Source organism: Manacus vitellinus, unplaced genomic scaffold (assembly GCF_001715985.3).
Source record: "Manacus vitellinus isolate BGI_N305 unplaced genomic scaffold, ASM171598v3 scaffold_28_pilon, whole genome shotgun sequence".
NCBI classification, from domain to species: Eukaryota; Metazoa; Chordata; class Aves; order Passeriformes; family Pipridae; genus Manacus; species Manacus vitellinus.
The window spans coordinates 3,737,959-3,759,552 of NW_021940122.1; the positions used below are offsets into that span (position 1 = coordinate 3,737,959).

Genomic DNA, 21,594 nt, shown 5'->3' on the forward strand with positions numbered 1-21,594 from the left:
TTGACAGTGACATTTTCTCTTTCTTTCTGTTCCACATGAGCTGCAGCAATGTCATGTACAAACTGAGACAGTATCAAAGGCCTTATGCAGACTTCAAGGGAGTCAGCATTACCTGAAAGTACTTTTATACTTTCCACATATCACGAGAAAAATTATCAAGCCAAAACAACCTCCTTCAAACACACACACTAAACTCCTCTCATCTTTTAAGTTTTATCACAAAAGAAATTCAAAAGCCTGGAAAGGTTGCATTAAAAGTCTTTATAATATTTAGCCTAAGCTCCTCTCCCCTTAGCACTGTGCATTTCACTTGGATTTTCAGGTTGTCTTCTGGTTGATGGCAAAATAGATCACTTACTGGCCATCCTGACAAGTTTCTCATCTTTAACTGAGCCATAGAGTTCTGTACTTGAAACAGCATGGCTGCAAAGGTTTGTTCAGCAAATGAAATGATCTGATCCAAATGTCAGTCAAATTTTCAATTGCAAGCCTGTAAGAAGTGCATCTGAGGCACAACTCCTTCGAAAATCAAACAGTCTTGCAACAGTAGCAGCAAGTACTCAAACCATAGTCTATTAAGAAAGCCTACTCTGGTCTGCATGAAAAAAAAAAATCCATCTGTTTTTCTGTTTATTTTAAAGCCAGTCAACCTCTGAACTGTATCTGCCTGAAGTCCTGTATTTTTGGAAGTTTTGTTAACGGACCTAAAATTATCTTCCATACTCCAGTGTTGGCAGTTTTTCGGAACCTCACAAGTCTGTACAAGTTGTTACACTGTCTCCTTCTCACCCTCCATCCCCTCAGGCACTTTGATTCTCTCTGTTTCACTCCCACGAATTCCCTGCCACTCCTCCTCTCTGGCAGCCCAAAGGTGCTGCACCAGCTCTCCACAGGTTCTCTTCTGTGGGCAGCAAGCGTGGCACATTTGCCAGCCTGAGATAGTATTTTCACTGGTCTTGGTGCTTCTGGCTGATGTTTAAGTGATTCTAATGATAACTGCCCTGCTCAGAAACTTATTCACTGGTGCACTTGCGTGCTTATCTGTCATTGCCAGTGCTCTGAATTTAGGCAGCCACGCTCCTGAATTAAGTATAAACTAGACTGGATGGTGAAGCCCTGAAGATAACTGACATATCAAATATAAGCTGTTTGCTAAATAGGAATAAAGATAAATATCTAGCTATCTATCTGGTCACATTATCTGGGTGACATTAGGGATATTTACACTACTTGACAAGTTGGAAAAAGGAAGCATTTACAACTTAAAAGCAAGACATCTGAGCACACAGTGCAGCTGTAAATTTGATTATTAGTTGCTTTACTTTAAATTTTAAAGGTGAGATGGTCCTACTGATGCTTTTTCAGTGCCTTCAAGGCATCAGAATATCATCCATTTATTAATTCATCTGTAAAACAAGGATAAAAAAAATACTAGGCAGCAAAGGATATTTTGGGATTTTATTAATTCATGTTAGTAAAATATCTGGAGAGCCTCCAGTGAATGTCACCATGAAGTTGCAAGACATTATTTTTAGTCTGCAGATATCTTGGCTGAGTTTTCCCCAATAAGAACAAGAATAATTATAAATTAACTTTTCCTCTGACATTTTTGAGATGTAATTCTTCACTTGCAAAAGCAGGCCAGGTATCTGAGCTTTACACTTTGCAAAGCAGAAAAAAATCCTTTGGAATTCTACTGAGACTTCCCTAGCTGAACCAACTTCAGACCATCCACTTCAACAGAAGACAAAGATGGATTGAAAGAAAAAATTCACAAGTGTGCTGCAAACCCAAGAGATCCATTTCATCTGATGCTTAGCATGGAACAGACATTTCCCTTCCATTCTGTGCCCTAAAGCCTATCCAATACAACCCTGGAGTCAGCAATGCTGCCATCTCCTCCTGCACAGTTGTGAGCAGCCCTGTTCTGATGGAAGGAATCCCTCATTTTTTGTGTTATAACTACTTTTTAAAAGCCCCTGCTCTGTTCAGGACTAGCTGTATTAGCCAGTGTGCCTATACATACCAACAGATGGTTGCTGGCCTGGAAAACTTCTATGAAGAGACACAAAGAGCAGAAAATAGTAGACTGTACCCCATTTTTTGGAGCATGAAACCAAGACAGTGAGACTAATTTCCCAGGGGCACAAAGAAATACACACTTCACAAGGATCACAAGTTCAATGTCAAACTTTTAGCTCAGATCTTTTGAATTCCAGACCAGTTCCTCAAATATTCCCTCTCCCTGATTTAATGCTGCTTTAATCCTTGTGTAGCAGTCTGATGACAAGCCACAGTCTGCAGAACTCAGGCCATGCCATGTCACCCATGGGAACTTGAGAGTTGCTCGGGGAACATGAAGAACTGCTGCTTGTCCACCCTCCACCCCGACCACGTTCTAGTTCCTTAATGTGGGAAGTCAATGGATGCACAGAAAGGGAAAACTTCTTACTAGGAGTATCTGAGGGAAGTCCCACGTGCATCCCATTGGATGCAGTCTATCATACTGTAAGTGAAAGAAGCTGATAAAAATTCAGCTCAGGTGGCCCTGCAGTGGAACAGAGAATGTCAGCCTGAATCAAACAGAACAGCAAGCTGCACCCCAAGTTATTTAGCAGCTTCTCAGAATTTGAATTTATCATTTTATATCCAGCTTTTAAAATGCCTTTGTTTAGCTAACAGTTCTATCCCCAGGCAATGACACCAGTGATACGGAATGAAAACTATTGCTGTAGTTGTTCTCATGGCTGTCAGCAATTGCAGAGGGAAGGATTTATAATAATAACAATAACAACAAGAACAACAACAATAATAATAATACCCCTCATCGTCATGAATGTAAAACCAGTCTACTTCTTTTTGTTACAGAAGGGAAGGCTGAGGCCACAGTATTTGTTTTCATCCACTTTGAAGCCTTAACTAATATCTGCAGAAAATAACTGCAGATACACTCTGGCCACAGCATGTATTTCTTGCATTACTACAATGGCATGCAAAGCACCTAGGGAATTTCAGTTCATACACACCCTGTTGCAATGTACAGTACAAGGATACCACCTATGCTACCTAGAAAGCCAACTGATCCCTCTTAGGGCAAACCAGTTTGAAAAACTGATAGATCTCCTTCCAGCAACGATCAATTCCCCTCAGATCAATCTCTCTTGTATATCAATTTATCATCAAGAGTATATAAGACACACTGTGCTCTGCAGCTCCTTTTCTGTTTGGTTATTATTAGCTCTACCACCATGTTATTAACCAAGCAGAGCCTGAATAAGCAGTCCTCTGGGATAAGAATAAAAGAAGAAAAGTCACGCACTTCCAAGAATTGACTATTCATAACCTACTGACTGAAAAACATGAAACCTTTTGGGACAGTTACAGTCAACTTCAGGATACTCAAGATCACGACATCATCATGGTTATATGGAAAAATGTCCTACTGCCCTTTTTCTACACCTTTATAACTTTCTCTATTGCACATTTTCATCAAGTACCTTTGTGCAGTGACTCTTGCTAATTGCTATCTACAGAGCTCTAGAAAAAGCCTGTTCACCTTTAAAGTTCTACCTTTGTTACTTTACTAATATTTTTAAACTGAAATATTATTCATATTACTTCATAACTTGAAGTATATGTAACAGCACTACATAACCAGTATGTTCCAAACAGAAGTCAGGACAAATTTGAGTGAAGGACAAGGATATCTACAGTCAACAAAAACCTGAGTCAGGCATGTAAGCAAATGCTCTTAATCTATTCAAATCAAAGATTCTACAAACACACAAGGTCACTGTGACCAGAATGCTAAGAAACTAAAGAAGGAGAAAATATTGTTTAGTGCAGCAACAGTATAATTTTCTTTCCCAGAGAGAGTGACCTCAGAACTTCCCATATTGTCTGGAAACACTGCTCCCTTTTCCCAAGGAAGAACTGAGCCTATGAAGCAATTTTTTTCCCCAAATGCTTCTTTTCTAGGACTTTACATATTCAAAAATATTGCTGTCCAAGGTAACAGAGTGATCTGCTGTCTGCTGTAACCAAGCAGAACACAAGGCAAGCAAAGAAAACAACCATGTACACTGAAATTAACCCAGAACCATCATGGTCTCAAAAAGGCTCTTACCTAGTGCCCTTTTGGACTGAATATACTAATGAATCTGTTCTCAGAAACCTCAGCAGCTACTGCAAAAGCTTAAATAGAGCAGTCCAAAGGAAGTAGGAAGGAGAAAAAAAAACCCTAGTAAAACAAAAAGACAGGGAATCACTAAGGAAAGTAGACATCTTCTGACCACAGGAGGAGACTGAGGAGACTACAACCTAACAATTCTGATGACCAGCTCTTTGTATTGCTGACAAAGACTGTTTTCACAAGAGAGGGTGTACTCTTATATTTTAAAAGTATTAAAACCCTCCCATAGGCAAGGTAAATCACATTTTAACCCAGTGTAGCTGTGAGAAACCTAGAGAGAACCCTGTGGATTACCTTTGATCAGCCAAGCAGTGTAAAATTACATTGTGTATTTGTCTATACCAGGCTGGTATCACACGATCAGCTGATATGTTAGAAGCCTACCTATTTTTCTACAGTAGTGAGAAACAAAACTCTTCTTCTCAATCCATCTAAGATATGTTGGCAGAGATACAATAAAGAAATGGTATTTTAAAATGTATTAGCTAGTATTATTTAAAAAACAAACTAAGCAAATGCCAAAGGAAACTAGGTAAGCACTTCTAAAGCTTTGTGTGGTCACTTTTCAAATAAAATACGATCCATCAATATGAGATACTAAATCTGTGACACCACTCTAACGCACAGCATGTATTCAAAGCTTGGAGAGAACAAACCCAGGAAGATGCAATCCAAACAGGATGTGGAAGCATTCATTTTGCAAAACCAGACCTGCAGATGGGACAGCTATAACCAAAGCCCTGTGCAATCAGAAAAACCTCACTTCCTCAAGGCTGAATAGACAAATTTATGTAACTCAGAGCATGTATAAGAATCTTGTGTTCATCACAGATGCTTAAAATATCACTTCTTAATGACACCCACCTACTACTTTGGGATGCACTCAGTCTGAGTGCAAAGGGAGTCTTCATGATCTCTAAGCCAGTCTTTCAGTCTTCTTTCCCACCTACCTATAGATACAATTAGTCGTTGTGACTTCAGATTAGGTTACATGTCTTCATGTGTCTGCAGAGCTCAGCGGTACAAAGGCCTTGACCAAAAACCTGAGTTTTCTTAAAAAGGAAATATTGTAATTGTGACTTAAACTCTTAAAAATGGCTAGCCCTGTGATGCTTTGCAGGGAAAGGCCCAAAACACTAGCTCCAGGATACCCTGGCACATTAGCCATTTTGGAGAGCAGCTAGGAGGTCTCTCTGGTAGCACAGCAAGTCAAGGAAGATCAGTAACCAGTGCTGTAAATGCTTGTGGTACATTCCTGCTCTCCTTCAGTCTCTGGGCTCATGTTAAGCTTCACTCCTCTTGCTAAAATAGGATAAACTATTCCAGCCCGGAATCAGGCAAGAGGTACTCAGGAAGAATCAGTTCAAAGCCAGAGGCAACTGACATAAGGTAAAGATGGGAATGCAGATGGGAGCCCTGAGGCTTCTAAAGTTGATGCTACTTTCCAGGAGGGCATACAGAATCTTTGACAAAATCTTGTTAACTTCCTGAAAATGACCAGAAATTGCAGTTAAGAAAGTGTCTTGTTGTCAGGTGATACTAAAATATCAGAGTATCAGGTAGCAGAGGAAACTACAAAAAAAAACCCCTACATAGGCTAGAGGAGCTTTGGTAGCCACCTAAGAAAAAAACAAAAAGCATTTTAGCAACTGGAAATCAGATGCAAATGTACTCTCAGTCTTCTCCCAGAGGTCACCAGCACCTTCTCTCCAGAGGATGAAAGCAGCAGACTCCTCCAGTATTATGCCTCTGTGGGCCTGGTAACAAACAATGCAGTATCTTTTACTATCTGCTTTACCAAATTACTGTAATTTGGGACCACTGAATCCAAGTCCAGTGACCTCACATCCAGGATTTATTTAGGCAGCAAAAGTTTCATTGTTGACACATTCAAGTTCAGTAGCTCTGGAGCCTCAGACAAGGAGTGGCAGATAAAAGGGTTTTTTTCCAAACTGTAACCTTGCCAACACGCCTCAATCACATCGGATTCAAAGCAGAGTTTGGTCTCGAGGGCTCTGTCAGTATTTAGTCTCCTGATGGAGACTGTCAGTCACCACTAATAACAGCAATTTTCAACACACATGCACCTACCCATCAAGAATCAAAGCGAGCCTACAAGCTCCAGCTCCACATGACACTGAACAGCCATCATATGACAGCAACCTTCTGGCAATAACAAGTCACATTTAAAGCAAGCCACTTGCCAGCAAAAGGTTTCTCCACTACTGCTCTGATTTTTGTTCTAATCTTCGCACAAAGACACATTTCCTGAGGCTGAAGTCCCTTTTCCTATCAAAGGACTGCCCATAACCTGCAAAGGGTGGCTTGAAGAAAGAGCTCTAAGGTCACATCAAAATAGGAACCAGTTCATGTAAATGTGCCCCTACAAAGCACATACACACACGTGGTTAAAGTAAACAGGGGAGCATTGGCAGGGTGTCAAGGGCTGGCAGACCTCTGCACCACCTACTCAGAAACAAAAGAAACTTCAGGAGAACCTACTATGAACACTGAATTCCTGCCTGTAAAAATTAATTCTTGGATAGTTGACTCTCAGCTGCTCCCAGGGCTACACACAGCTTTGAGAGGAAGAAAAATATGATGTTTCTGTATCAGTCACATTTCTGGTGCAGCTACCACAGACTCCATCCATTTTAAACCAGGGAAAGCAACTCACTGACACAGGTATGGTGTTTGGCACCCACACAGACGCAGGCAAGAAGCTATAACACTTTTGGAGGTAAATTACAAATTGTACACCAACATATTTACAGTCTAAAGCAGTGGTGACAACTCACAGTTGCAGTCACACTACAGCTGTGGGTCATTAGAGCACAGTTATCTTAACACTTCCTATTTTCTAGATCCCCTGCCTGTGCCCAGAGGGCTGATGTGGAACAAGACAGAAGTCCTGAACCCATAGAGACTTTGGGCTTTATGAATCAGTAGCATCAGCTCAAAAAAAAAATGGGCTGCACTAGAGGGAAGAATCTACCTCCACAGACACCTCTTCAGGCAAAAATTACTATTTCTCCCAACTAAGAGGCCTTGGCACTGTCTAGAACACTTTTTCACTAGACTTGCAGAGGCTGATGTGGAAATTAAAAACTGAAAGGACAGAGTCAGATGATTGACCCTAAATAACATCTAAGCAATTCAGTCATGCCTTTCCCATTGCTGGCTTAGACAGCAGGATATTATAACTGGTATTGATCGGTCCGTTTGCTACCCTAGCTGATAATGGTCTGGATCTGAATGAAAGTTTTTATTTTTATTACATGACTCAGACTATCTGAGCAGATAATCAATTATATTAAAATCTTATTCATTAAAGAATGACATAGAAAAAAATCTTATTTCTCTTGAAACACATTATGTACTTCATTGTCACCACTCTTAGCAAGGTTCACCAGGTTATAGGGAGAATCCACATTAAAACAACTGTGAAGGTATTACCAGAAGATGAGTACTTGGAAGCTCAAAAAATAATCTTTATATTCCTTTATATCTTCCATTGAACTATTCTCTACATGATATAATGTTAAAATGTCATGCTGCTAAGTACTTCTAGGAATGAGCATGAACATTTTTGGCCTCGCATATAGAAGTTTTTCAGTGTTAGAGATTCACAGGAGGTCTATACAAACAAAAATCTTACAGAAACAGTGCTCTTTGGCTCATACTGTTATCCCTATTTAACTAATGTGATTAACTGAGGCAGAAACATATTGAACTTTTTGTCCAAGGTCACACAGTGAGGTCAGGAATGGAGCTAAAGCAGACTCCAGCTCTTTCAGTTCACTGCTTCGTTTTAAATCATCTAATCTCCCTTTCAGCTCTTTGATGCAAAAGTAAAAAAGACTGGTAATACACTGTTATCCATAAAATGCAAATCCCCAATGTAAAAAGAATGCAAGTCAGGATTTAAAGCAAGTGTATGAAAATCCCTTTTCAGCCCACTGGATGCAGAAATATTGCAGCACATCCCATCACTTTAATAATATCTCACACTTTAATAATATCTCACAACAGAAGGTACTTGAGTCACGTTTAATGTACTGCCAATCCCAACTAAAAGCTCTTAAGAATACTAAAAGTTATGCAATCAGTCAGGAATATGTAGCTGATGAAGACTCCTGAAACTGCATGTTCTAACCAACTTTTTAATTTGTGTATGAAGAAAGCTCAAAAGAAAAAATAAATGCAATATACCTGATCTCTACAGCAATTTACAATGATCTTACAAATACTAAGTAACCATCTCAACGATTCCATCTCGACAAAAATTTTACCAGGAGCTATTTCAAGGCAGAAGCTGCATGAAGATGATGTGAAAACTGAAGCTCTAGCTTCAGACCAAAGTGTTAACAAAAAGCCTCCCAGTGCTCCGGAGGCCAAAAATATACAAACATTATGAAACGAAATATCAATGCAAGCTCAAGCAGTGACACGATTTCCTGGCCACCATCACCCTGTCCCAAGGTTTTGCATTACAGATTTTGCATCCTGGTCCATATTAAAGAAAGTCAAATCAATGCAGATCAAATCAAATGCACGTTGCTTTTTTTTTTTACTGCACTTAAACAAAACCACTTTCTTGATAATGCACACTGTGCTACATTTACCCCTACCCCTCCAAGCACTTCCTTTCTTTACAATGAAGAAGAAATACAGCTTCATTTCTGTCGAATTTTTATTGCAGTTACTCACTCTCATTTCTAAGTGATACTGCATACTGAAAATTCCAACAATTTGTGTTCTGTAGCAATCCTATTTAATTAACTTTTTAAGTCCCCTTCTCAGCTTTCTAGAGTAGAAACTTCTTTACCACGGGTGCAATTTTTTTCTCTTGATGTCAGAACTGCACCAGTAGAAACAGAGTGAAATACACCCAGCACAAGACCCATAATTTAACATCACACATAACAAGATTCAATAGTGTATTTTTAAAAAGGGCTTAAATGATTCAGACACACCATGAAAAGCAGTGAAACTCACACTCATTTCAGCAATCCCATTCCTATTTTAAATTTAAATATGTAAATAAAAGTCCTCAGCTGCTCACAGGATGTCAATATCAAACCTCATAGCTTCAGATGCACAGCAGAGCCTATGGGTGCCTCCCCTCCTTGAAAAGCTACAGCCTTGTGTAAAATTCAGAGATCTTTTTTTTTAAACAGCACTTATTAACCTTGCAAAGAAACCTTTTCAAGATGGGCATCAGTATGATTGCTGGTCTTTTATAGGGGGTGTTGCAACAATAACTGAAGAGTAAATACCAGTTTATTATAGTAAATGTGAGAGAGCCTTCCATGCCTAAGGCCCACATATTAGCCACAGAAGCTCAGGACAGAGAGAACAAGGCACAGAGAGACACCAAGAGCAAGTCACACAGGCAGTCTGGGACCTGGCTGTGAGAACAGCTAAGCCAGAGGCTGCACTCAAAGACAAGAACAAGCATCACAACTAATCTGAAAGACTACAGGAAGGCCTCAGAAGAGACCACCAATGACACAAAAGAAGGAGCTGCACTCCAGGAGCCTAAGACAAGTACAACTGAAGATGCTGACAGTTCAACAGGAGCACAGTGAGACAGTCAACCCCTCAGCAGGAAAGCGCCAATGTAGCAGAAGAACGCAAGCAGAAGCAAGATCTGCAGAAAAGCACATATCCTAGTGCATATACTACCTACCAGGGACAAATGTTCCACAAGCCTGCAATCTGTGACACAGCCCTTCAATCAGGTCACAGTAATTTGGAGAGTGAGCACACCCAGCACAGCTCCTTAGAGAGACGTATCTTTATCCCACTGCCTGCTTTCCTGATTTGATAGGCCATTCCTACACTGCTACAAAGAGGCTCAAACCAGATTTTTGGTTATTTGTCCTCCCTACTACCACAGAGGAGGTTTTAATATAGTATTTATAAGCTGGTTTATAATGAAGGATATTTTTGGCAGAGAGCTTTACTGACCTGCAGTGCTAAAAAAATATTACCGTTATAGAAAACAGCCCAAAGTTCCATTTCATTTTTAGCATTGTACACTTGGTATAAATGGCTATCTTATTAAAACATAATCCTCAAAATAGAAGAATTCTAACTCTTTCTTCAGCCCTATACACCCTGCAAAACCAAAAACGGACTGAAAGGGCTGCTAACATTCATACCTAGTTTAGATATCTGACTTGCCATAAAGTAATTATTACATTTGTTATGTATCTATGATATAATTAACAGCACATGTGATTTGGAGAGATTAATTACATAAGTCAAGTTCCAACACCTTTGCTCACTTCAAACATCACCTTGCCTTGAGAGTAAAGTCATTGACAGTGATGTCAATGGCACTACTTGCCAAATAGGGTACTCTTTAACAGAAGCCAAGTGAGTCAAACAGGTACATTTTTGTAGTGAACTACACCCGTGTTTATAAACAGACTGCACACACATCAGGATCCAGCATATATAAACAATCAAACAAGTTACAGAGAGATTGAGGTCTCTCAATGATAATGCACTATTTGCATGACACTTAGATGTAGTTTAACCACTAGAATAACAAGTCCACTTTATCTTCATGGTCTGTATATAACCTTGTTGGATAATGAAACTGCTGATATGGCTTCTGCTGTTGGTATTTGAGACAAATATTGTAACCACAAAGTGCAGTTGTGAGCTTCTGTGACAATTCCAGTTGGGAATGACCAAAGTCACTGAGACACCCTAGCCCCTTCTTCCTCAAGGACGAGCTTCAACTTCCCTATCTGAAGAGACAGATAAATTTCAGGCAACGATCAGCCTTGAAAGCAGCTGTACTTACTGTACATATGGTTTATGTGCTTGGAGAATCAACTAATTTGCAGTTCTTACATAAAATAGTAGATAGAAATATATAACACAGCTGCCTGTCTTCCAAACATGCCACTAACGTAACTGCTATGAAACCAGTGTCCAAAACTCATTTTCACTTCCCAAGTCACACAGTTAGCCATTAAAAGGGAAACACAAGTAGCATCAGTAGGTCACTAAAAAGAGATCTGGGAGACAGGAAATTAGGTCCCTCTGCTGTTTTCCTCTGCTGCCCAGAGGAGCCATCAGGTTATACATCCCTCAGATTCCTCAGCTCATCAACGGTTCCATACACACATGCTGTATGGCTATGACAGCTTTCCATGTGAGTAGTAAGGAAAAATAGTGTAATTCCCCTTGTATAGGTACACTTGTCTTTCATAACCAAAATAACGTATCAGGCATTAAACAAGCAGACACATGAAAAGGATATAATAGGCCCAAATAAAATGACTGCATCTTTGAAAGTTTTAAAGACCAGAAACCTTACACACGGAATTTGAAACAAAACTGAAACTACCACATTGTGTACATTACTACTAGCATCCTGCAGTTAAAAGATAAATGGTTTATGCTCTGCTTACAAGACGCTAAACCAGCAGAGAAACATTTGAATGTTACCAAATAGAAGAGGGAAAAAAAGGGCTGGATAATGCCTTTAACTTGTGCTTTCTGTAATGGAAACTCTGGATCTGAAGAAAAATATATGCTAAATAACTTGTTCTCCCTTCAAACACTCATCTGTGTGATTTTTTTTCCGTGAAAACTGGTAAATCCCCTCAGTCTACAACTAAAACATCGTAACCAGAAAAACATACAAAACTTGACCTCATTGGCTTCATCTTGATATTTCACCTCATGGTTCTTGTGTGATATAGTAGCCTGTTTAACCAAAATCTACAAACTTTTTGAGACAGCACTTATGCTTGTCTCCAAACTGCACACAGTATCACACATATCCAACTACTCACCTCAAGAAATGAAAAATAAAAGCTAGAAGTAAACAGGTATAAGAACTTTGACACCCTTTTTTTGTTTGCTTCCTTCAGAAAATGAAAGGAACCAATTCTCCTTTCAGAGTTTCATCCCAGGAGAATGCCATAGACTGCAGTGGACTAACATTTGATTACACTGGCATCTACAAGCAATAATTGTTTGTTCCAGGGCTCTGAAGCCTTGTGTTAGAGTGTTTGTGAATATTTAACAGAGATTTTTGCTTAGCTAGCTTTCCTTTCACCTAAATATCATCACAGTATTTTATCATCTGGTTTAGGTAAGATCAGAAGTGTTCTTAAAAGATTTTCAAAGTGGTCCACTAAGAGTAGTGTTTGACCTCCATAATAAGATAATACTCACGTTTCTAATGAATGCAGCAAGTATGTCGCAGCCATACCATACTTTGACATTTTAATTCACATAGTATAACATTTTTAAGCTTTCTTTATTACTCAAGAAAGTACTTACAGGATCAGAAGGACCACAGAAGTCTCTGAACACTTTTGGAGGCTCGGATGGTGTAATCTCCATTGCTATGCAAGGCCCTGAACACAACTCTGAAACCATCTCCTGGAAGAGAAGAAAGACAGAAACAAAGTTGAGCTTCTTTGGGCATTAGCAAGGGTTGGATTCCTGCCTAAAACAAAGTCTAAATTTACAGGATAGGAACACTTTAAAAAAAATTGGTGCATTTGGGAAAGCAAAGACACAAAACAAAGATACCATTAGTATTCACAACAAAAGAAATATTTTACATTTTGCTATTTGGTTTAGAAGGTGGAAATTGAGAAAAACCAGATATTCAGCTTCAACAGGATATAACAGTATTCACAATACTTTGATCTGGACCTGGATTTCATGGCAGTGCCCCATAACTTGTCAAACTAGACTGAATCAATGGAATGCACTTTGCTGGGTTTTAAGCCTGAAAAATCACACTATATTTAGCCAGTTCCACAGGCAGCAATGTACTTTGCAGTGCTCCCTACAGGAAGCACAGTACATACCCTATATTTGTTTCCAAATATACACTGTCCAATGGCTTTAAGCCACTAAAATGTCTCCTGGACTTTTGGTTCTCACAGTCTTTTTCTCACCTATTACTATAGAAGCCAAAACACACAAGCCAACAGAACCTGTGCCTGTGGCACAACTTGCTAGGGAAAGGGTCCTTGATCTGGCAACATTCTTGGGGTGTACTATTACCACAGTCTTGGCTACACTGAAATAATCTGTTTCCCTGGAGCCTTGTGGAGAGTAAAGAGACATCATGAGTTCCGCGTGGGTGATGAAGATGGGTCTTACTTTTCATAAGCTTAAATTAACTCTGGGCATTAGTGCCAATTTGGAGTTTGTTAATTAGAGGTATAGGTTTCACAAGCAGAAAGAATCTATTTTGATGTTCTAGTCTGACTTCCTTTTTTAAATCATGCCCTTATAATTGCATACTTGTCTAGAAATCTGGGCAGACAAGTTTTAAACAAATTAGGACAACTAAAGGAATCAAAACCAATGAGGAAAGAGGAAAGGAGAAAACACAAAAGAAAATAAGGGAGGATGGGTAAGGACAAGCAAGGTATTGCAATCATGTCCACCAGCCACAGGCATGTCAAGGATAAGCCATGGTAAAGAATAATAGCATACAGAGTGGACAGAAGAGCAGTAGGAAAAGAAAGACTAAGTCCTTCTCTGCCTTTTTTTGTGACAGAAACTAAATACACAAACACTCCGAGTCAAGCAACACTGTTCCAAAAAGTTTCTATCCCTATAACAGATTCCATGCTGAGAATATGTGTCTAATCTTCCCACTGTTATCACCAATAGATCCTCTGTTAAGAACAGGTCAAAGAGCAACAAATTTCATTCTGTTAAGAAACAGTAAATTGTCGCAAAGTCATTACTCAGCACAATTTCACTGAATTCCATCATTTAAATAACTGGACAGTGGAGAAAAAACAGTTTTTTAACTTTAGTTGAATCAATTCTGCAACTCCTCTCTGCAAACTGTGGTTATTCTTCTTTCTCCTTTTTCTGTTGTTTCTGTATCAGCACTGACATCCCACCAGCAACAGCGAATGTGACCAGTTACCAGCACAAAGGCAGGTGGTACTATACTATGTCAGACAGACCTGGTCTAGCTTACACAGCCTCATGAAGCTCAGAGTTGAATTTAAATAGCAGACACTGCTTCTCTGGTAAGGCTCCCAGTTACAGCTAAATCAAATTTTCTTTAGCAAATAGTTTATTTGTCATACAGCATGGTCTGTGATCAGGCAAAACCATTCCTGGAGATGAATCAGGCTCAAGCATTTGTGATTAACAAAGTGGACTGAGCTGACCTAAAATAATGTCAGTTCTTTTTACCCCATTTTTAATTCTGGTTACAGCAGGAAATACAAAGCAAAACAGCACAATAAGTAATCAATAGTATGCAAAATCCCATGCAGGGGAGACCAACAAAGCAAACATTTTGGGCAGTTGTACAGCTTTCTCTTTTCACAAAGAAATACTTTAAATACAATGTCAAGCCTTTATCTGACTGACAAGAGGTAACTAGAGGAAATGGGAGTAGAGTTTTTTAAAAGGATTTCTGGATGCCAGTATCTTCTGTGCTGAGTTATTTTGGAATGATAAATAAAATTTAGATCAAAACAGATGGTTCTGAGTCACATATATAAGGTCATATTCTTTCTTCAATATCCTATTTTGCAACACACTTCTTCCTATTTGGCCTGCACTGGCAATATCCGTTGCTGTTCCCATGTGTGCCTTCTCTGGAAGTTCTCTTCAGCTGAGTCAATTCAGCACATACAGTTTGCAGGATGGAGCCCTAGCTTCTCACTTTTCTTGAAATCCCCTAAAAGATATCTTATTTATTGACTTACCCTGTCTAAATGTCACTTTCCCTTCTGAGTAACTCTCCAATTAAATTATATAACTAACATTTGCAACATGTTAGAGGGTCAGAGGTTGTATAAAAGAGCTGCAGAAAATGGTAGAGAATTTCCAACTTGTTTCAAAGCAGAGACTTTTGCAGTAGCATGGGACTCTTCAGGCCCTGAAATAATTTCAGACATTTCCATATTTTAATTCTGCCACATATCTACAAGTATGCCTGTGCAATCTCCCTCTGGTCCTTGTCAAAAATAATGTTATAAGAGGAGACCTTAAGGGTATTCCCCAATCTGAGAGTGAACTAACAGTACTCCTAACCCACTTGAAGACAAATCTACAAACTCTGTTGAAGTAAGTTAGACTGAACAATCATAAAGCAGGGGGAAAAAAAAGAAAAATTTCATTATCAGAGTAATATCAATAATTGTCTGGAGTAACATTAGTAAATATGTAGAAAATCTCTAATAATTTAACCATTTAAAAATTGAGGATAATTTGCATAGTACATAGCATGGTAGTAGTAAAGTAAAAATTCCTATGAGTAAAATGAGCCGAAATCCTCTGACAGAAAGTGATACAGAAATACAAGCTCATCTCCCTGTATTCCCATTGTTCTATTTGCAGTCAGAAAATTTTATGTGACCGTGGCATAACACTATAGAGAGTCTTAGATGTCCACTGGGATTACAGCATATCTTAAACTTCTTAAGTTTTCTGAAGATCTACAAAAGTCAGAACAATAAATCAAAGAATAGGTCAAAGTGTCATTAGGAAAGCCTCAAATACAGCAGCCTCACTGTACATAAAATAATAAATATATATTCTGGTCCACACCACAACTGCAATATCAAATCAAAGAAAGATGCAGATGTGACAGATTTTACAAACTCCTTGGCTGAACAATTTTCATGAAAGGTTCTCCTTTGTGATGACATACATAGCCCAATTTTCAAGATTCATTAATTTATTTGAGAATAAACTAGAACTAATAAATACCTTGTTCATAAGATAAGTCAAATCACAATCCCAAGCAACAAAAAATGTGATCATTTCCTCATTTAAGCATATTCTGTTTTCAAACAGATTCTTCTTAAACTTACCAAGTATTCAGGGACAACACCTTTGTAAATCTCATAAAATTCTTCCGCATTTGGACGCTCCATGTTGAACTAAGAAAACCAAAATTTTAGCCAGGCTGTATTAAACAACAACAACAACAAGAGACAGACACCCCTTATTAACCAGTAAATATTCAGAATTCTCTTTTAATTTTTACTAGGTAAAAGGAATGGCTTTACTGCTGCAACATGGAGTTTGTCAAAAACTTAGCCAATGATGCCACAGATAACATAGCACACAATATCTTCTTCCACCTGAAATGTAAGTAGACAGCTTAGGGTAGGCTTATCCCACAAAGACATGCAACATCTTTTTGTTGGCTAGTAAAGGAAAGGGGTTATTCTTCGTTTGTGATGGGGATTTGAGTGATAGGAGAATTTCAGATCCTGAAATTTTTGCAAAAATTGAAAGGCAGGACTTACTGGACTACTCTTGGGAACAATCTCTGTGCCAAATTCCTTTAACTGCTGAGGGTGTTCAGGGTGTCAAAATCCTTACAGTATCTTTAAAAGCATTCCCATAATCCATACTAAAAATATATTTTAAAAAATTAAGGAAGGATATTAACAATAGTTTCATTAATTTTAGCTAGTATATTTTGTAAAGGGATCTCAAATTGCTCCAGAAGAGACAGATATCCTTATCCCCCCATCTAACTATAGGGACTCAGATGGAGAGAGGTAAAGTGTCTTGGTTCAAGGTCACCGAGCAAATACCAACAGACCAGCTGATCAACCAAATAATAAAACACAAATATCACAAGGACAGTGTTGATCCCAAAACACTGCTAGTCTGCACAAGGGTTTTATACTGCAGGAAGACACCTGTGCAGTGCATAGAGCACTTCTCTAACTTCTGTTTATCATAAAAACAAACACAAAAGGAAACCTACCATCTGCAAAGCTGAGATCTGAAATCCTCCCTTGAGGATGGCTTTTATAATCTTTCCAGCAAGCCCTGAAGAAAGATGGAAAATACAGTATTCAATTTTAAAAGCAGAATTTACAACTAAAAGGTATATACTGCTTGTTTTCAAACTGAAAAACCAGTGTTGGTGTAGTGCTGTGAAAGGAAGCAGAGAGCAGAGCTGAATTCACATACCCTATGTTCTGTATGAAGTGACATGCTTATCATTTCAAACAACTAAATTCCATGCAGCTGTTGAAAAGAATTTTACCAAAACAAGGCAATTATTGAAGCCTTTGCTTGTGTAGGATCAACTGCAAAATACCCAGTTGCTGCAAGATCAAGATTTTATTTTTAATGAAGATCCATTGGTAATACCAATGCTTAATCAGTAATCAAGTCAGAGCATAGGCTGTCTTTTTTTTATACAGTGTTCACCGGGCTGCAGGTCCTACTTTAAGCCAGAAACAATGCAGGATGATAACAAATATTGCCAATAAACCAGCATAAGAGTTCATGTCTTCTACGGGAAAAACACGTTAGTGCAAAATAACCTACTCCTTCTAAGTTTATAGCTCACAAATGTGCTATTGCTGATCATACTGCTTGCTTTATTCTCTCTAGAATGCATGCTCAAAGACTGAACGATGTTGTAAAACAAAACACTAAACTTCGCAGAACAAGAACCACTGATTTTCCACTGAATGTGTATTTTAGATTTGCCTGTGCTTACAAGATCAGGCCATTCTGAAGATTATGTCAGCCAAGCACAGTACTCTGTGTGAGTCAAATTCATAGAATCACTGTTTTTATAGAATGCAAATGCCTGTTCTCTAGTACACTTTGTGAGAAGCTAGAAATTTCTGGGCATTTATTCAGAACAGAATTAACCATAGAAGAATACCCTGTAACGAATGACAACAACAGGATTTGACTCCTGGTCATTAAATCCTTTTATTAACTAGCCTTTAAATTGCAGCATATTTAGCACTACATAAATTTAGGAGATGAGAACAAAACAAAGCTAGTACCAAGGTTATAGCATGCTCAAGACACAGTCTGCTAATACCTGTGGCATAGGATTGGTGAGCTTCCTACTATATTAAAAGGTCAGTGGGAGTTCTCAATAAATGCAATGGATAGTTGGAGGGCTTTCAAAAACTGTATTTACAAATGAAAATGAAAAAACCTGTCCCTGAAGTATCTGCTACTATATTTTTACATTAAGGTTTATATAGAAAATCCTTCCCTACACAAACCAGTGCATATTTCTTCCAAAAATCTTCAAACTACTCAAGGGAACACCAGAGATTTTGGTACACGCTCAGTCCATGGAGCTCTTTGGGTTCACAGAACATAGAAACAAGTGGAGGCAGGTGCAGTTCCTGTCCCACTATACTGTTCCACCATGGCTCCTGAGCACTGCTGAAAGGTTCCTTATAATACTCCTGTGAACTCAGGAAAAAAATTCACCATTTTTTCATGGTAAAAAAAAAATAATTACAGTAGTAAAGGGACTTGGGCGGGTTTGCCCAGGAGATGCAAGACCATGTCAGAGAGAGAAACCAGAGCTGTATTTTTTTTTTTGTCCACCCTGTTGGAAAGGCTGAGCAGCTCAAATGCTTTCACACAGGTTGCACTGAGGCACTGAGCCTACTGTCTTGATTTCAGAGACGAATGGCCAGTTTATAAAGAGATTAAGTGACTAACTGGGAATCATTCAGGAAATTAATAAATATTATGTGACAGAGCATAAACATTTTCTCATTCTCAAAATCCAGAGACAATATATGAGTCATCTGCTTCACCAGAAAACAACAAATGTGAAGAAAGGGCACTGGTAGATAAATGGTCACTGCCACTTGCAGGAAAAAAGCTATGAGGAATGTACGAGAAAGCCAGAGAAAAAGCTATGAGGAATGTATGAGAAAGCTGCTTTGCCTGACAGATGTCCATTTTGCACTTTCTCAGTCAAGAATGGGCCACTCACAGAGGCACTCACAGCCCACGAGTATCTAATTAAAATTAATTATAAGGTTCTGGGGTACTGCTTCTTACAAAATTTTGTCTTCAGCAGTTTTATGAGTTGTAAGCAAAATCCATGTTTTAGAGAAAGAAAGGGGGACTCAAATATTCAGCTTTCTGGGTTGCTTCTCTACTGAAGTCACTAAGACGTGTATTTTATTTAGAGAGGAGACAGGTTCCTTTAATGACAGAAAAAAGTAGGAACGTACTTTGGATAAAAGGCCTTCAATGCAAGGTTTCTTTAATAACTAACTGTGATAAACCTACCAAGATTTTCCTCTACATTGTATTTCTGAGTTCACTTTCACTCACCACAGCAACAGAGCACTTTGTTGCTCCAAACAGATTAGCCACACCTGCAACACCCAAAAGGCTTAACCAAAGGGCTTATTGTCACCATTGTAGACAGACAGATGCCTCACCAAAAAAAATTCAAAGTGCCTTGAGGAACAGGCATCTTTCATTTATGTTTGCAAAGCAGGATGTTAGCTCCACTTCCCAGATGCAGGAATTGAGGCAGAGGATAAGCAAGTTGCCAGTGGCAGCACTAATCTACAAATCCAGTGACTTGGCCTCCCTTGTCCCAGTGTAGGCAATACACATATCACTTCTCCTAGGGACATTTTCCTTTCAAATTTTACCTGAACCAAAATAGAAACAAAAAGCATAAAGGCAATCCCCAAGCAACAGAAGAGTGGAAGCTCAATGCTCAGCCTGGATCTGTTTCAGGCTTTAAGCCAGTTCCATGACTGAAATGGGATGTATCCTTTCCTTTGTGGGTAGATAAGGCTAAGGAAAAGACAAAGTAATTAGAGAGCCATTTCAGCAGCTTCCAATAATTCTTTTTGACTTTAAAATCCAAATCTGTAGTGAAAAAACAACTTTCTAAGGACCCTTCAAACAGGGTCAGTGTATGTTTAAAATGTGATTACACTAAGAACCCAAATCAAAGCTGCAGATTAGGCACCAGTTATGATGACTTTTCAGTCCCAAAGCACAAAAGAATCAAAAGCATTACTGAATACAACTGGGGGAATTTAATACTAATCCAAAAAAACAAGAAAGTGAGAGGGAGAAAAGGAGAGCAGGCACACACTTATGTCTTCTGGGCAGCATTATGTTACTACACACCTAACACAGGACAGATAATCTTCTGACATATTTTAATCAGTTAAAATACTAAGGTACCAAGACCTCCTCATTTACATTTATCTTCTACAGTTTGTTGCTTTACAATACATAGTATTTGAAAATTGTCCTTCACTAAGAAACAGAAAGTAGCAGGGAAGACATCAGACTAAAAAATGTTACAACTGTCTGCAGAATTATGGCTTGGGATAAAATAAAACAGTTAATAAAGGTCACTTTTAACCTAATATCACTTTTATCAATGAGAGGTAACAGCTAGGTTATTGGTGCTCTTCAGTCCCAGTGCACAACGAACCACCAGCCCTACAAACAGGAATGTTACATTCTCTTCCATTTGTTCTTGGCCAGTTTCCCAATTTAACCATTCCAGTATTAAAAGCTTATTAGGCAAGACAGCAGACTGCCTTCAAAGCAAGGCAAGAACTAGCTTTCTCATCTCAACCTCCATATGTCATGTTTTTAAACCCTTCCAATACTTAAAAATAATTCCTCTGGAACAACAACAGTTTTTTTTTTACATGAATACACAAACTTCCATGACTGATCAGATTGATGATCCACCTAATCCAGTAACATATTTCTAAAAGTAACCAGTACCAGGTGCTTAATGTAGCACTATAAGTAGCAATTTCATTTCATGTCTATTTTTTACATTTTAAAATGCAATTTTGCTTCGCAGTATAATGAAATTATCTGATTCTTTATGGCCAAGTGTTAAGGTCCTGTCCCAAAACTCCAGCGAATCATGGTCAGGCTTAACTCCAAGCAAAGTCCTTTTTGAATTCCAGAAGATGGAAAAGCGGGATTTAGAGTTGGGCCCTCCTGCAATGTATTTCAGTTGAAGTTCTCACTAATCTTTGTTTCAGACAACATTGAAAAACACTGTGCAGTAAGAAAACGATAGATGTCCTTCTCATAAGGTGCACTTCTTCCTATCAGTTGGTCAACTCATTCCCTGAAAAACAAGGTTTATCTTTTTCTCTTTCTATTTAGGAATAACTCGGCTCTAGGCATTCTTACCATGCAATATAAAAACACCATTTCTAGACTCCCCAAAAGTTTGATCAGAGTGATAACCTACAACTATTGATCTCCCAGCTCCACTGTGAAAAAGGACATGCAGTCATTTTTATATCTGTGCTCTGGAGCACCAAGTGAGTCATGGAGGGTCTTCTGAGTGACAGACACCGGGCCAACAAAGCAGAAGAGGAGCTCAAAAGCTACTCAGGTTAACCATAAGGATCTAAAAAAAAAAAAAAGACAAGTAAATACAGACAGAAGATGAAGAGGAGCATGTGAGGAAATGGTAAGAGAATATCATTTATAGTGACAGAATCCAAGAATTTCCATCACTCCTCATTTCAGTCTAGGCTTTGGTATTAAAGGAGAACCTCAAGAAGTTTGAAGGGCAGCTTTACAGATACTCATGGACAACCCTATCAACACTGCAGCACTGGTGAAAA

The 21,594-nt window shown here is 38.7% G+C and overlaps 1 protein-coding gene across 2 annotated transcripts in view; it reads right to left on the reverse strand.

Annotated features, from left to right (window-relative positions):
* Positions 1-21,594, reverse strand: part of NME7 (NME/NM23 family member 7) — a 76,027-nt gene that overhangs the window by 20,607 nt on the left and 33,826 nt on the right. For both annotated transcript variants that reach the window (XM_018074619.2, XM_018074618.2), the window contains exons 8-10: positions 16,944-17,008; positions 16,033-16,101; positions 12,506-12,607 (exon numbers count right to left, since the gene is read on the reverse strand). In XM_018074619.2, the coding sequence (XP_017930108.2) occupies positions 12,506-12,607; positions 16,033-16,101; positions 16,944-17,008 (236 nt within the window). The remainder of the gene's footprint in view (positions 1-12,505; positions 12,608-16,032; positions 16,102-16,943; positions 17,009-21,594) is intronic.